General features: G+C 39.1%; 1 protein-coding gene across 1 annotated transcript in view; it reads right to left on the bottom strand.

Moving 5' to 3' along the window:
* myot (myotilin) overlaps positions 1 to 17,952 on the bottom strand; it is a 28,646-nt gene that overhangs the window by 9,318 nt on the left and 1,376 nt on the right. Inside the window, exons 2-17 of the mRNA XM_088293479.1 lie at positions 17,069 to 17,091; positions 15,639 to 15,690; positions 14,163 to 14,321; positions 14,023 to 14,082; positions 12,075 to 12,216; positions 11,903 to 11,926; positions 11,339 to 11,458; positions 11,010 to 11,202; positions 5,743 to 5,956; positions 4,791 to 5,638; positions 3,346 to 3,496; positions 3,170 to 3,271; positions 1,975 to 2,012; positions 1,221 to 1,359; positions 901 to 1,108; positions 444 to 609 (exon numbers count right to left, since the gene is read on the bottom strand). Of these exons, the coding sequence (XP_088149605.1) occupies positions 444 to 609; positions 901 to 1,108; positions 1,221 to 1,359; positions 1,975 to 2,012; positions 3,170 to 3,271; positions 3,346 to 3,496; positions 4,791 to 5,638; positions 5,743 to 5,956; positions 11,010 to 11,202; positions 11,339 to 11,458; positions 11,903 to 11,926; positions 12,075 to 12,216; positions 14,023 to 14,082; positions 14,163 to 14,321; positions 15,639 to 15,690; positions 17,069 to 17,091 (2,639 nt within the window). The remainder of the gene's footprint in view (positions 1 to 443; positions 610 to 900; positions 1,109 to 1,220; positions 1,360 to 1,974; positions 2,013 to 3,169; positions 3,272 to 3,345; positions 3,497 to 4,790; positions 5,639 to 5,742; positions 5,957 to 11,009; positions 11,203 to 11,338; positions 11,459 to 11,902; positions 11,927 to 12,074; positions 12,217 to 14,022; positions 14,083 to 14,162; positions 14,322 to 15,638; positions 15,691 to 17,068; positions 17,092 to 17,952) is intronic.

The following is a 17,952-nucleotide window of genomic DNA, read 5'->3' as shown; positions in this document are numbered from 1 at the left end:
CTGAGGGGATCCAGGTATTTGAAGAGTTAAGGACGAGGAGCTTGTTGAAATTTTGTTGGTTGGACCCTAAATGTACGAGACCAGATGCTCAGGAGAACAAAAGGCAACAACAATGGCAGTTAAGCAGCTCACCAGACCATCAACAATGCAATAAAATGGTGACTGGTGACTCGTTCTGCAAATAACGTCATTTGCAAAAAATACTGGAGATTGGCAAACAAAAGCATTTTTGTTGTTAGGGTGTTGCTATGGTTCTAACTATGACTCTTGGACGTTAGCGTTAAAAAAACTAATGTGAGTATTCTCAAAATAGATTTTTTTACTCAAAATCCGGTTGGTCAAGTTTACTTTACACTAGGTCTTAAAAAGAGTAGCATTACTAGGACGGTTTGGATCCAAAATTATGCGAAAGTCTAGTGAGAAGGTACTGAAACTGAGCTCACCTCATTCTGGTCGGATCAATGCGTAGCATTTCTTTATCTTTCTTCCAGAAGAGTTGAGGAGGAGGTGACGCTTCCACCTTGCATTCTAACCTCACAGAGTCACCTTCGAGAGCTCTGAAGTTTGACATCTTTTGAATGAAGGTGGGAGGGCGCAGAGCCTCCTGGGCTGCAGAGGGAAAATAATAACCACATTACGGCACACTGCTGCAACGCAAGATGCATTAGGAGCAATAATCTTTAATTTCATGAAGTCATACAAAACAACATTTTCGTATGGAAACAATACAACTGTCAAAAATGTACAAATGAAGATTGTCAGCTTTTCAATAATTATAGAAAGGGTTCATTTTGAATAATGTTGGAGTTCATTAAAATGGGAGAAACAGTCAAAATGTTTATTAGCTTATCCAAATAAAGTTGATCTGAATTCCCGAACAAGTATGTAATGACATTGTACCTATGACGTCAAGCCTCAAGGTGAATCTGCTTTCGCCTGCGCGATTGCTGGCCACACACTCGTACACACCAGCATGGTGCACGGTGACAATCTCGATGATGAATGAGTGCATGCCTTTCTCACACACCAGCATCTTGTGGTAGTCGTCTGGACGTATTGCTTTACCGTCCAAGTACCAGCAGACATCAGGAGTAGGGAGTCCTCCAACCTGAATAATAGGAGAGAAGAGCTTTAAAAAGAAAAAACTCTCTCCGACGGGCATATTGTGTATCCACCATTTCTGAAAAGTGACACTTTCAACGGGTGTCTTCATGTAGCACCTTGAAGTCAATTCTACAGAAGCGGCCTTCCTCCACAGTGAGGTCTTGAGGGACCTGCATGAAGCGAGGGGCGTAACATTTCTCCTGGATAGCGGATCCCTCATTCCCCCGCTCATCTGTCCCATAGTGGTGCTTCCCCCTGCAAGAAAGCGACCCACTATTTATTTATGACCACTGTGATTCACCACCCAGTGAGGAGATTTCACTTGTCAATGACCAACAACACACAGACACACACCCGCAGACATGTCCTCACTCTCTCAGTTTTGGGATTTATACACCACTAAGTTTTGTGTGTTTGAAATAGGTTGCATTTGTAACAGTTTCATTTCTTAGGTCATGTGTTTTCATGGCACATCTGATGATACATCCAGCTGACCTTATTTAGCAAATGTAACAGGCTGACAGCCCTATGAGACATTAACCCCCCCACCCCGCCCTCCATTTCTTTTATTTTGTTTTGTTTAGAACTCACGTCAAATCTAAAAATGAAATTCATTCAGGATCGCATGGCTGACCTTTCATTTTGCTCCAGACAACCAACCATAATCACATACACTCTTGAGCTGAGATTTGACCCAAAAACCTCTTTGGTGAGAGGCGACAATAACCATTCAATGTTTTGCTATTTCTTGGGAAATATGGAGCTCAAACCACGTTTCCTGAACACAACTGAACATATTATTCCATCCAATGCATCTTCTCCAACAACTACTAAATTAATTTCCAATCATTTATTTTACAACATATTTACCATAGCCCACCAGTGTGTCTTCCTTCTGGCGAATCTGGCTGAAATGGAACAGAACAGCTCCAAATTAATTGCAAGTTTTTGTATTGAAAACCAACAAGATGGACACAGTAACGTGGACACCAATAACGTGATGCTTTTCTCAGGACGCGGCAAATAAAATGGCATGCAGGAGGCTCCGAGAGGGAAACCGAAACGGACTAATCAATCAGCCACTGAACTAGCACAATAAACGCTGATGGGATTTGAATACAAGCGCACACTTGGGTTGAACAATTTATTGAAATTTAATTGTGATGATTTTGGTTTCTTACGATCAGACAAACATTAAGGGAAAAGAAAAACGATTAACTTGTAACACTTGTGAGGTGAACGCTTCCAATATGAATGTCAAAGCATGTAAATTCACGCCTGTAATTTTACAGTAGTAGAAAAATACTCCTGTTAGGTAAATCAGTTAATACTTCATTTTTCACTATCAAGCCTATATTGTATTATAGATCTGATTCTGTTTAAGGTAATAAAGATTACTTAACTGCTTGTGTCTGTGGAAAAAAATAAATAAATAAATAAATTAGACTTCCCAAAAATTATTCAGTCCAAGATAATGCAGCATCAGGGTAATTAAGTTTTTTTTTTAGCACCTTTAATTAGTTGTGCTGTTGAAGTCGGTAGCAACTGTTTGTGAAGGCAAACGGCCCCAAACAGAGTCCTTCAATCATTACGCCACCCGAAAAAAACTTTCAAATAAAAGTGTACCTAAGCATTGATGTTCATGTATTATTTGCCAAGATAAGGTCTAGTGTCAAGTTGGCCTTTTTACCGCATCGGCGATGTGGTTACTGTCATGCAAAGCATTGCAAATACAATTGTTGCCATAGTTAACTTGACTTCTTGTACACGTAAATAAGGGGGTAGTTGAGGAAGAAAAAACTACCCCCAGCATACTACATTTATTTATTTTTAAATCAAGTTAACCAAGTTACTTGTTACTGAGTTATTTTCTGGTTGTTCTTTTAAATTGTATTCAACTAAGTTTTGGTAGAAGAATAAATAGTAAGTTTTGACCACAATGAATAATCATGCATTCAATGTTCACAGAATAATCAGTATTATTATTTTTCCATAATCGCCATAGCCCTAGCATACACATGCTAATTGCTGCGCCACACACAGTTTTAAGAAAAGTTAATAGCACCTGGTCAAGTTGTGAGTCTGAAAGACCGTCTTGGTCAAACATGTAGTTGGCATTGTCTGGACCCAGCAGCCTTCGAGCCATACGTTCCTCATAAGAAAGTTTCTGTCCGAAAAGAATCACATACGTTAATCAGTATATGCATTGTCCCTTTTTTTTTTCTTTTTTGCATCACATACCTGGCTGTTTTTTCTCCTCACTTCTTTTGAACGTAGCTTCTGTTCCAGATCCTGGATGAGAGCATCTTTGGAACCCTGGATCTCTTCATCTGTGGAGCGAGAAGATGAAGGTCGAGAAGCTATGGGCTTCTTGAGAACAGGCTTAGGAAGACTGTGATAGACAAAAGAATTAAACGTCGGTGAATAAAAAGAAATTGCATTGATCAAACTCAATCAACAGGGCTCCGATTCATCGCAAAGAAAGCAAATAACATGTCCATTGGTCATCATGAAACATTCAGAGGATGGTGTGCAATTTGTTTGATCTTACTTTGCTATACAGTATATTGTGTAGTTGCTCAGTCTTGAAGCAATGTAGACTTACTGGACCCTACAATTCATCAGTACCCAAAAGAAGGCACATGAAATTCAGGCTCCAACTAGCATGCTTCCTAAACAGGTTGCACAAGCTATTGAACAACAGTTGACCCTTGGCGGCCAACTCCAATTTGTCTCGGGGCACTCGTGTGGTGTTTATCATTGATGTGTAAACGTTTAGTGTCTTTTAAATGGAACCCAAAACTATACAACATGCTGAGTTGCACTAATTTAAAGAAACTACATATAAATACTAAAATAAATGCATATAAACAATTTCACTTTTTTTTATGTAGATGAGAGTGAACTCATATGAATAAATTTAGGGTAATGTAATGTGCTAAAGAAAAAAATAAACACTTAAATTGACTTTTAATTTGGTTTTATTTAACCTTAATACAAAATGTTTTGTTTTGCTACTCGTGTATGCACAATGTAATAGAATACAAAAGGCCTTCAGTTGTTGCCTTTCATAGCTTGTGGCAAATGGGTCATCATGTTATGTTCCTTTGAGTGCTGAGATTTCCGAGTTTATAAACGCAACACATATTCATGGTCACCAAGAGATCTAATAGCATCATAGCACATGTGCTATTTTTGGGTATACAAAAAAATGTGTTGTTTTGGTTTTAATAAACGTGAGTTTGCTGACTAATGCTGCCATAATCCACAGTAGACACCTATCTACGCCTACTAGCCGGGGATAGGCGCCAGCATGCCCGCAACCCTTGTGAGGATAACCTCAGATAATGGAAGGAGGCATGGCGATAGATAACTAAAAATACTGAAGTTATTGGGATTCCTCCAACAAACAGATAACCACATCAAAGGACAATTTTAATGAGAACTATTGAAATACTTGTACCGCAGGCTGACAACATGAATGGGTAGAACCATTCTAGCCAAAATATAACATTTTATAAAAATACACACACATTTTATTTTGGGTGCGCTTAAATTGAGAGAAACATCATTTCTAATTGCCACTTGCTTGGTCAAGCTATGTTTCATTTTGCATGCAGATGAAGCAAGCACTGCATAATGGCCGTGTGTAATGAGCAAGAATGTGAAACTGATCATTTACTTACGTGCTCGACGTCCCCTTGTAACTGGCGGGCATCGAGACCACAGCGGGTGGCTGGCTGTTCTGACTGTTAGGTGTGTTGAGATGAGGCAGAAAGGCGGTGGAGGGAGAGAGGTTGGAGGGAGGGAAGGAAGGGGACAATGGAGGTGGCTGCTGAGGGGCGGTAGAAGGAGACACTTCTTTTATGGGAAGGTGAGGGCTTGAAGGCGCTAATGGTGAGCGGGATGGAGAGGTCGAGCTACAGAGGGTGGAGCTGGGAGACAGTTTTGAGTAAGGGGAGAAAGAGGACTGGGAGGGCAACACAGAACAGAGGTAGGCAGCGGGAGCAGAAATGGTGTTCTGATTAGCTGGCAGAGTGGCGCTGCCAAGACCACTGGCACTTGGGACGCTTGGGGTGAGGGTTATGGTAGAGCGCATGGTCACGCGTGAGGATGGCAAAGAGGAAGAAGGGGTGGCAACAGAGGAAGTGGACATGGGGGAGCTCATACTGGATGAGGATGGGGACAACTTGCCTGTCCCATTAGGCTGTGTCTGATTCGGAGTAAGACTCAGTGACTGAAACTGTGACTGAGACTGAGACAAGGACTTTGACACTGACTGGCTTTGTGAAGACATCCTTTTAGTTTGACTTGGAACTTCAACGACACTTGAACACGTCAGGTTTTCCTGGGAATTATTCTGGTCCTCCTGAGCATCCCTTATCACACTTTCATAGCTGAGTGCCTGGAAGGCTGACTGCGACTGAATAAAGTGTCTTGGCCGCGCATAGTTGAAGGCACTAGGAGGGAAGGCACCAGGCTTAAAAGTAGGCAGGTCTGACAGGTTCATAGTGTTGCCTCCTGATGGGGAGGACTGGACAAAAGTAAAGAATGAAGGAGTAAGAAAGGTGGCACAATTCAAGACTAGATAGTCTGAGGGTGCATTAGCAGCTAAATGAGTTTGAAAGAACTTATTACATTGAAACTTAGCTTGCTTGGTGTGATCAGCTTGGGTGTTGGTTGTTTTTCTTTGACTTGTGCAGACTGTAACGGTGAAGATGGAAGTTGAGGGTTGGGCAAGTGGACTGTAACCTCTGGTGACCGATGGCCCTTTGAGCAAGGAGAAAACTGCTCCTGATTCTGACTTAAGTGATCTTCAGATGAGTGGTTGACTAGCAGATCCTCTTGGAACCTGGATGAAACAGTAGGTTGAAACAATGTATAATGGTTCCCGGATAATTACAATCATAACAATCAAGTATGAGTGTGATATACAATCAATACAAATGTGATTGCATTACATGATCACCAATTGGTTTATGTCTAGCTGAAGTATGAAATTGACTAACAAGCCCAGGTGTCTAGTGCTGCTCTTTGTGTCTGTTAAAATACGGTATGTGTTATAGCCTTACATCTTCATTTGTCAATTTTAATATTTAATTTCTGTGTGACACCAAACAGTATTTGTTAGAGTGGTCAAATGTTTTGACGTCTTTGGCTTTTCATCCACATCACATGAGTGACTGTAAATAAAATCACACTAATTGACATCCTCCTGGCAAATGACCCTTGAGACTGTCTTGTTTTGTTGTATCCAACTGCAGTGTTCAATACAGAGGACCACAGCATTCTGTTGACCAGGTGGGCATTTGTGGTAGCAGTTGAGTGATTTAGTTCCCATTTAGTTTGTGTTGTGAAATCCGCTATATAAATATAGTTGTATTGTATTGTATTGTATTGTATATTCCCGCACTGCTCCATTGTCATACGGTGTTCCACAGGGTTCAATTCTGGGGCCGCAGCTGTTTTCATTCTAATTGCTGCTCCTGGTTTCCCTTTTAAGAAAACATGATTCCTTCCACTGCTATGCGGATGACAGTCATATCTATATATAATGTCCCACTGATCAAAAAAAAAAAAAAAAACAACTCCAACTCTGTAGTCCTTGTAGTTAAGATTCTTTTGTTTTCAAATTTTGAAATGGTCTCGTTCCACATTTACTAAGCTCATCCACCTGTGCACACCTGTCTGGTGCTTCAGGTCAATGGACCAGACACTACCAAGGTACCCATGACTAAGCAGAGTCTCAGAAAGGATGTAGCCTTTTCTGTTACCAGTCCCTCTCTTTGTAATGACTTCCCGCTAAAATAATTAAGCAATCCCTCTCAGTTCCCATCAATAAAACTCTTAAAACAAGTTTTTTTCTTTGGCAAGGGGGTTAGAGTGTCTACCTGAGTTTATAATATAAATAATACCCCATTTAATAAGATGGAGAGCCGCGGCTATTAGTCCGAAGAGCTAATGTATATACAAATCTGTGTTTATGGCTAAATTTAGCCATGCGCTAGCGTTGTTGTCGGGAAATTACGGTAAATGAATGAGAATCGTAAATTAACCAGCTATAGAGCTTTAAATAATGTTTATGAATTATGAAACCTCTGCCGTTAGCCTCTCGTCAAAGAATGTTTTCAAAGTTTTTGCTCTATAGCTTGATGTATCATCTTGAAAAATTATTTCATCACACCCAAACATATTTTCCATAAAAGTGTTCAAAATGTTAACATAATCGTGTGCATTTATTGAAGACACGATGACAAACATCTCCCCAGTCCTGTTACCTGAAATGCAGCCCAATACCATTACTGACTGTGGAAATTTGCATGTTTTCTTCAGGCAGTGGTCCTCATAAATCTCATTGGAAGGGTACCAACCCAAAGTTCTAGCATAATAACCGCGCCCAATGCAGATTCTCTTTTAATCACTGAATATGATTTTCAACCAGTCACGATTGCTTTCCCTTTGTTCATTGTAACCTTGTATTTTTCTGTGTAGGCATTAGTCATTGCTTTTAATATGATGCAGGTGTTAGTTTTTTAGGGTGATTCTATATATATTTTGTATATATTTTTTCCTCAGAATTGGGTGATTAGTTGTTTTTTTTTTCCAATTTAAAAAAATAAGTGCTATAGACTACCACAATTTCTTTCTTGATTTCTTTTGGTGTTTCTTAAAGCCAGAACATTGCCATTTGAAATGACTTTAGTTTTGTTTTGTTGGTTTGTTCTGTGTTGTTTTTTTTTTTAAACAAATTTAAACAACTAAATGAACATCCTCTGAAGCTGGTGATTCCATCATTCTTGCCACAGGTTTTAGTTAACATTTTAAATTTCCAAGAAAAACTTTTCTGTAGTTAGCGAAGGACTCATTCCAACCGGAAGTCATTCGCTGCCGTCAATATGATTAGGGAACGGAGCTTTTAGGTGCCAGCCTGAGCTTTACTATTCTTGGTCTCGGTTTTTGCTTAATAAATTACCTGAAAAATTGTGACATATTCCGCAGTCTCTTACATTATATACAGATGTTTTTTCCTTCTTTTTTGACTGGTACGACTCATGGTCCGAAAATTACGATGATAAGGTTGAACCGTTACCTTAAAGATTGGCAATACAGTAAGTAATTGATTATTTATAATTTCATATTTCCTATCAGAAAATGAATTGATTTGCAAAACCCACAAATTGAAGTTCACCGAGCATCACATTCACTATATTAGAGCTGCATAGGTGGCAGATACTGATATATTAAGTGAATTTAAAGACTTGTCATAGGATGACCAGCATGGCAGTATAGTGTTTAGAATGTATAGCTCACAATTAAGGTTTGAATTTCAGTGTCCCATGATGATTATCTTCAGTACGTATTTAAACATTGATTTCAGTGTCATCAAAGGGCAGTGCTACAACGATGAGAATTCAACAATTTCCAGAGTTCATGGTGGCTGAATTGAGGCCATGCAGACTGTGTGTAAGGGAGAAAGAGATTAAGTGGGCAAAGCTATATTGGTCAAGGAATTTGGACATCAGCTGGCAGGTGCAGGCACACAACTGGTGACTCACACACACGCATGCAAGCATGCTAACACACAATGTTTGTAAGGCATGGCTAAGAGTGCACTATCCTTTTCGTCCTCTGTGACTGACAACAACCAAGTGAACAATACAATTTGTTCATTGTGCTCTGGCATCTGCAGTCGACATGACCACAAAAATAGAAACAAACCACCTCGATCATCACCTTTAACTTTTGGGAAATTGCCAAAGAGCTTACATATGTACACTTTTATATCACAATTTAACCCTGTAAAAAAAGGATAGTTTTCATGCGTCCAATCCAATCAAATAATTGCAATGCAATTCCTTAATTTCGGTACAGTGAAATCGTGGTTAGCATGTGTCTCTCAGTGCACAGGTTGTGGGTTTGAATCCGGGCGATAGCCCTCCTGCGTGGAGTTTACATGTTCTCCCTTTGGTTGTGTGGTTTTTTTTTCCCAGTGAAGATTCTGAAATGTCCAAAGGTGTCAATCAGATTGTGAGTGATTGTTTGACTATATGTGCTTTGCAACTGGCTGGCAACCAGTCCAGGGTGTGTCCCGCCCCTTGCCCAAAGTCAGATGAGAAAAAGGCTCAAGCTCAACTGTGACCCGAATGACAATGAGCGGTATAAAGAAAACAGGTGGATGGACATTCAAGGTATCCAAACAAAGTTCCTAATACCCCTTTTAGCCTGTGTATGATGCAAAACTTTAGAAGCATTCACTCTCTTTAATAGGAATAACAAGCACACAAAAATAAGAAAAGACATGGGCATTGAACATCAAGAAAGACTGTTACCAAGATATACTGTAAACAAACGTTGAGCTGCAGCAAGGAAGAAGGGATCCGAAGGACAAAAGTCACCATGTCTGCACTTCACAAATGATATTACAGATGAGATTACAGTACAGCTCAGGAGACATTAATATAGATAGGACACATTACCCTCAGAAAAAAAAGCCAAAGCATCTGTGCAGACATTCTCACATGGTAGTGACCATACCATTTCATTTGAAGGAAATACACTGACAGAGCATTTACAAAAAAAATTTCCACATTTGTTTAGAAACAAACAAGCAGCCAAACCAAACACTTTAGTAGAGGAAAAAACTTCTTATAGTTGTAAACTCTTCGGCAAACAGAGTCAAGCATGCAGGCAGGGAAATATTACCGCACTCAAATGAGCTCATAATTTATTCTAAGATACCACTTGGCTTCAATATGAGACGTTTGGCATGCAGTCTGTACACTGGACTTTCACAAGTGGGCTCTCTGTTTAGAGCAAAGAAATTGGAAAGGACATGTACTACGTACACGTTATAGTAATTTGAAATATAAATTGAGTTAAGAATGACATGGGATAAAAAGTTCAATCATTTCAATGAAGTCAAATAGCGTTGCACAACAGGTGTTTCTACTGCAACATTATGAACACCAGTCAGATGACGACCCATTCCATCCAAACATTTTCAAAATCAACTTGACAGCTTCTCGAAATAGGCTCAATTAAACAGCGTGTTTTTTATGGTGTGCGTTCCGGTTTTAAAAATTAAAAAAAAATATATACCAAGAGCTGATAATTGGACCGCTTGACGCCACACGTAAAAGCGCATTATTGGAACGAAAACAAGAGCTCGAAAAAAATCGATTTGAGATATTTCTTACCTTAGAAAACGACTTTGGAACTTTGCGTTTAAATTTGAGGGCAATAGCGGCCGTTTTCCTTCAACAATTGACGAGGACAGACACAAAGCTACAGCAGACAGGTGACGCCGAGCTCGCACGCTCGACTAAAGACGAGAACTAAAAGAGACAAGCAAGTGACAACACTGACTCCACAGGATTGCTCCTTCCCAACAACGTCTGAGCGACAGCGCCATCTCGTGGTCTCACTGTTGCTACAACTCCCCAACTATGAACGTCGAAAAAAAAAGTTTTCAACTCAAAGCCTTCCTTCTTGGCTCGTTTGATGAACACTGTCCCTTTAAATAATACAGAATGAACAAAATATACACCAAGAGGTGTATATATTATAACACCAGTGCAGGCTTTGAAATTAAATGGGAACAACAATACACACACTGGTGCCTGTTACCAATGGAAAGACTTGAGCTTTGTCTAGTCTAAAGTGGAATTTGTCACAACAACTTGGTGTTGCATTTTTATATTTTTATTTGTGAAAACTGTATTAATACATTTGATTTTATTAATAAAGCAGAGCTGCCTAAAGTAATGATTGTTGGAATAAATAACGTTTAGCAGAGAAGGCCTTTCTGGGCCTGAAGGCTCACCATTGGTATATCGAGTATGGCCTTAAAAACTGATTGTAAGATCTATGCACATAACGTGTTGGTTCGGGTATTGTCCACTCACCGTACTTGACTTGTAACGTTGTCTTCCAGGCAGCTGGGTGGGGGAACGATCAATGAGTCAGATAGCACAGTGGGGAAGTCTTCACAAGTATGAAGAGGCGCGCTTTCAAGCTGGAACGCTGCCTCATTCGACTCCATGAAGTGCTCTGCTGTCTGCTGGCGAATAGCCTCTATCTCCAGCTGCTCCTCGAGGTCTACATGGTTGCGTTTTATGAGGGTAATGTTAGGACACTGATATGGCATTCATATACAGTCAGTGTGGTATTTTAACACTGCAATTCAAATGGGCTTTCCAATTTATTATATAGTGAGAGAGAGAGATAAACAAACCATTGTAAATGTCCAACATGGCAGAGCATGAGACTGTGCCAAAGGCATTATGGGCGGTGCACTTAAACACACCAGAATCTTCTGGAAAGGCTTCAGTTATCACCAGTGTACAAAGCTCCTCTGTAGACAGTAACACATTTATGCACTCAACTCTATCGCGTTTTCACTTCAAGTCATCTCTACTTAAGTATGAAAAATTATCTCAGCATTATATACTGTCCAATCTACATTTAAAAGCAGAAAAAAACATACACTTTTAATCAGATTTTTTTTTGTTTATTGGCATTGTTTTCCGTTAGCACATTTAGGTGTTTCCTAAATTTTTGGTTTGCTTAACTTATACATTAAAGCCACCAAATATGATACAATGAATTTGCATTGCTAGCTGCAACCACAACACAAAAGAAGAAATGATCAATTGTTTAAGTTACTAAATAGGGAATATTCTCTTAATTCATGACAGATAATTGACCAGAAACTATTAACATGCCATGACTGGATGAAACCATCTGTCCGTCAGTGGTGACAACAATACTAAAAGTTCATATCATGCTGTACACTCACTTGGCACTGATGCAGAACTGGTTTCTGGGAAAATAAAATGGGAGGATTTTTTTTTTTTCCGGTGAAGTCTTAAATTGCGTAGCTTCATTTGAGTTATTAAATTGTGTCATTCTGGCCAACAATTAAGAGCAATTCATAATATACATCTCAATGATTAATATCCAACACTTACGTTTGCGTAGTATCTTGAAGTCATCAGAGTCCAGAATTTGCTGGTCCTCTCTGTACCACGTGACCTGCAGTGGAGGAGTCCCCCTCAGTCGACACTCCAGGACCACCAACTGGCCCTTCAGGGCGCAAGCGTCATTGAGGCACTGGAAGATGTGATGATGACCGTTACGCAAAGAAGCAAACAAACAAACAAAAAAATAATCTATATATTTTTCAGATCATTATAACCAATTGCATAAATATGTTTTTAATAGTGCTGTCAAGTGATTATTTTTTTTTAACTAATTAATCACATTTTTCAACTGCGAAGTTTGTAACAGATATTTACTTGAATAATATCTTGGAATTGATGCAAAATCACCAAATATGAAGTATATTTAGTTCTGATAGCTTTCTCTGATTCTTGAATACGATCTAAACATCTTTATCGGCATTTTTTCTTTGAATCATTTCTCAAAACAGCCCACAAGCTCCACACTCCAGCAGTGTTGGTTTGCAAGGCCCAGTGGTAACTTGAACACAGTGATTTGTTCTGATATGATATGCTAAAGATGCACAGCTAATATGGCACAATATTTGCTAAGTATGCAAATGATTTTTTTTAGGTAAATCAAACTGAGTTAATTGAGTTCAAATATTTAACTGACTTAAATCTTTTTGGATGAATCACCTGAGTTAACGCTTTAATTTTGACAGCCCTAGTTTTTAATACAGATTAAGGGTTCAATTAGAGTGGTACCTTGAATTACGAGTTCAATTTATTCCAATTCCAGATAACCTTGTAATGCTATCAATGACATGCAAACCATTAGAAGCAATGCCCTTCGTCAATTTCCTGCCCAAAATGCCACCTTTTGTTACTCATTCTATTAATCAATCATAATGAAAAAAGAGACTGTAAAGAAATAAACATGTTTTCTAAAGTTGAATTACTGTATGTTAGGGCACTCTCAAGTCTCAGGCTGTGTCAGAATGTGCGCACCAGTATTCTCTATTTAGCGCACTAGTGAGGATAAATGTAGGCCGCTCAAAATAACGCACAACGCACTTGGAAAAGTAGCATGCATCGATGTTCACGTAATAGGTTAATATAAACCACAATGCATGGTTCAGGTATATGGGTGGACATTCGAACACAGCCTCATTCTCATTCAAAGAAGTCTGCTTGCTTGCTGCTGGTTAACAAATAATTTAACAGTTAACCTATTGTCTAACATTCTTCTTTTTATATTTCGGTTGTCTGAATGGCCTGGAGCATTTTGCTGCCTCTCACTGGTCAGTGATGATACTACGCCAGACATCTTGTTTGATGTGTTGTGTTGGTCATCTCAAATTCCGAATCACGCATTGGGAACGATTACATGTGCCATAAAAGAAATTTCTGCAATTATTTGTTTAACTACTGGAGATTCCCGCACCATTGCTGGCAGCGGACGGCTATCTTATTTCGGTAGACGGCTTCTGTGCGTCTCCCCCTCATTCAAGGGGCATTAGAGTATTATTTTGTTCCGCATTGTACAAATTTGATTAAACTTTGTCTGCATGTCTCCAAAGATCTCAAATAAATCATATATGGTATAGGTCGATATAAATGTGCCAGCTAGCTTTCAACACTATTTATTTATTTATTTATTTATTTATTTATTTATTTATTTATTTATTTATTTATTTATTTATTTATTTATTTATTCATTTATTTATTTATTTTCAACACTATTTATCGGCCATATGTGCCATAAACATAAAAAATTAGACATAGAGGAAATTCCACTGTACATCATATCTAAAAAATAGACACTGAAAACACTTTTTTAACAAGCCAGAGCAAATCTTTCTGAGAGGAGCGCAAAACACACCTGTGTGACGTGATCACATGAAAATGGCATCACGAAAAATGGCGGAAACGAGTCAGGTGTCATACACTCAAGATAAAAATAACAAGTTTATACCTTTACAAATGTTGCAGCAACTCCATTTCTAGAATGTTCATTGTCGATGATACTCTCAGGCTAGAAACAACATTACACAATGATTAGTTGTTGTTTTTTTTCTCCTGTGTGTCAAGCATCTTATAGTTGGTTGCAATCACCCGTTGAGGGCTAATGCAAGGCTGCTGCACCAGGCTCGAGTGACTCGAAGCGTGTGTGTTGGAAGAGGAAGATGAGCTACAGGAGGACTCCCTGGTGGACGATGCAGAGGAAGAGGATGTGATGGTCAAACACACGGAGCTGGTCTTCTTTTGCACTCCCTGGGCGCTTCAAAATATCACACACAAATGTACAGCTACATGAATCACTGTACATTCTGACTAGCGCCGGACGATTAATCAAAATGTAATTGTGATTATAATTTTGGGTACTCTCGATCCCTATGATGTTATAATCGATGAAAAACGATTAACGTGAAAAATGGCGTAGCACATTTACAAGTTACCGATGTAAAAGTAACTGAATATAGCGTGTTGCGTACGCTGTAGCAAGCGTGTAGCGGATGTGATTAAGCGCCCTTTAAGCTGTTTAATGACACTTAGTTGGAGTGTACTGTGAAACTAAACATACAGCAAAAATGATTAAGCACATTGCGTATTTAAATACAAAACATGCTTTGTATTTAAAACATCATTAGCCGCTAATGTTAGCGTTAATCTAATATCCCATTGAAATGCTAAAAAATTGGTATTGACTTCAGGAATGATTTTCAAATAACTAATATTCTCACACACAATCTCTATGGAAACAAATACACACCCCCCACACGCACACACGCACATACACGGTTTCCTTACCAACAGCATCAGTCTAAAATAATTTAACTTTCCACAATCTTAGCTTCTTCTGTTCTCATTCTAAAAGTGTACTCTATCCATGCACGGCACCACACAACACCTAAGACGCCAGCGTGCGCAGGAATAGCCAGTATTTGTTTATGTTGATTGTTTTGTTTTTTCCCAGTTGCTCTTACTAATTTATTTTTTTGTTGTCCTTTCAAGTTATATTTAAAGCTGAGTTTTCAAGAAATCAAGTAACTGTCCTTTCCTCAAAATTCAAGGATACAAAGATCCAAGGGTATTTTACACACATTTGCACATGACATGGTACGAAATACAATCCCCGACCTCCCAGGTGAGCCCAGCAAGTCCCAAGAGAGTGAAACTTATATAAGCTAAAAATAAATATGTTAAAGGGATAATTGTAATGTGTATTCAAGGCTTCAATGTGTGCACAGGTGCAAGGCATTGAAGGTGTGGATGTAGCAGAATGAAAACGCAAGAGGCTGGAATTTTACTTAATCGGTACCAGGTCTTTTTGTGCTTGATAAAAAGAAGGGTTCAAGAATGAAGTGTTCAACGGGCCGGGATGAATGGACATGAAGCCATAATGAGAGTTTTGAGTAGTTAAATAAATACTACACTTTGAAATCAATGAATAAATGTTTTAATAATTGTTATTTCAATCTCAATCATTATAATTGTTTTTCTTATTTATTGATTTTTTTTCTTAATCGCCCAGCGCAAATTCTGGTCATTTTCATTGATCTGAACAACCCACAACATTGTGCAACTTACTGGGCCATGTTTCAGGCGTTCCAGGAGGCAGTAACTGTTTGCTTTGTACTCTCTGCAAAAAAACAAAAACAAAAATAAACAAAGCAATGAAAGAGTTACAAAAAATAGATTACTTAAGTATTAAAATAAGCCCTAATTCTTAAACCTAATGTTCATCATTTTACCAAGACATTTTTGCGAGTTGTACACTTTACATCCACAATTTCACATTTGTGTGAACAGTTTGGAGAATGAGCTTGGTGGTAAGTTTAAAAGCACAATTATCTCTTGTCTGTGTTTTTCCCATCTAACTTACTTCCATTCCATCCATTTTCTATGGCGCTTCTCCTCACAAGGTTCGCAGGGGGTGCTGGAGCCTATCCTAGCTATCTCTGAGCAGTTGACGGGGTATACCCTGAACTGGTTGACTGCCAATCGCAGGGCACACGGAGACAAACAACCATCCGCGCACGCACTCATACCTACGGGCAATTTAGAGTGCTCCATTAACATGCCACGCATGTCTTTAGAATGTAGAAGGAAACCGGAGTACCCGGAGAAAACCCACATAGGCACATGCAAACTCTACTAAGGAACGCCGGAGCTGGAATAGAACCCTGCACCTCAGTGAGGTAGATGTGCTGATCAGTTCCCCACTGTGCTGCCCCTAAACAAAATTGATAAAAAGTATACACTGGACTTGTGATTTTAATTGCTGCATTTAAAAGTGAAAATTGAAAACACATTTTACAGCGAGTTTTGTTGCACAACTCAGAGGCAGGGAGTTTGTATACCTACAAGTGAAAATTAAGTGTTGATCCAAATGAATACAGTATTGTGGCCTTGGTGAATAGGTGGTGATGTCATCTCTATGTTTTCAGTCATAGTAGTATCCAAAGAAATGTTGCAACCACAGGACGGACATGCCAAGTTCTCCCAGGGTGGCCTGAGACAAAGTTTCGAACTTGGGCTACCACTACAACCACAATTTCACATGCCCAGCAAACTTCATCATTAAATTACATTTTGACTTTTTAAATATTCAATTCCCACTCAAGTGCACAGTTGTTTGTCTCTGTACGTGCCCAGAGATTGAGTGCTGACCATTCTCAGGTATACATAAACAGTTTTTCCCCCAAACTCAACTCAACTCGTCTTGATTTATTTAGCGCTTTCACAACAAGCTGTAACTGTACCAAATCGCTTTACAGAACACAGATTATAAAACATCAAACATAATACAACACATAACAGAAAACATCAACAACTCCCCATGTAAGTGAAAGAGAAAATGGATGAATGGACGAAAAGTAGTAGGTGATGTGGGTCAAAAAGGATGGATTTAAAAAATAAATAAATGATGAAAACTCTGAAATGGATGTCTTTAAACTCGAGTCTATAATATATACTACATTACCCATGGTAAAGGTCAACATCCAAAATACTCAGACCTCTCAAATGAGCAGATTTTTCTCTGTGGAAGTGGAGGGTGAAAGAAAAATCATTATCATCGTACAACCCAGAATAGAAATATCAATTTTGTGTCCGCATCTCAGACCAAGTCATTATCTTCCATTCAACGCGGCCCTCTCCGGTTTTCAAGGCCAAACATCAGCTTCCACATCATGGTGCATCAACTGATGAGGCCTTTCACACCAAATGGAGTGTACATGCGTCTGTCCAATAAACCCGGAGAGGCAACTGACAGACAACACTGAGGGTCCGGTTTCCGAGCTAAATTAAACCTTCTGAGCAAGGCGAGCCTCGGTAACCTCAGATAAATGTCTCAAAATAAAACTTCAACATACATTCTTATGTTCCCCTTTAGTATTTCAACTGTTGTGAGAAATCATCAGCTGAGCGCAAATATAAGAACGCTGTGAAACTTATAAACAAACTCAATTTAATGAGGCCACCCACATTTGTAATTCAAGCCCTCATCCAACTCCGGCATCACTAGACAGTCGACACATTTAGAAACACAGAGAAACAGCTTGTCATGACATAAGTGTGATGGCTGCTGATGGAAAAGCCCACTGGACTTTGCCCTGCATTTTATGAGCAAAAGAACAATTTACACGTGCACGATGCCAAGACCCGCAGTGAGATCCAGGCTTTAGATGACCACAGAAAAGGAAATATCAGATGACGGTCTATTATTTGTAAACTATCTCACTGTATATTCCATGCAGATTTATGTCATTTGTATATTATTTTTTATGACAGAACAACAATTTTTGGGCGTAATATTCATAGCTGTACTGTACAGTGGAGAAGATTGAACCAAAGGTTTTTACTCTCCATATATCAGAGAGGACGAGTGGTGTAGAAAATG

Source organism: Idiotropiscis lumnitzeri, chromosome 4, assembly GCF_059441095.1.
Source record: "Idiotropiscis lumnitzeri isolate Australia: NSW breed Sydney's pygmy pipehorse chromosome 4, RoL_Ilum_1.0, whole genome shotgun sequence".
Lineage (NCBI taxonomy): Eukaryota > Metazoa > Chordata > Actinopteri > Syngnathiformes > Syngnathidae > Idiotropiscis > Idiotropiscis lumnitzeri.
This window is presented reverse-complemented; position numbering and strand designations above follow the sequence as displayed.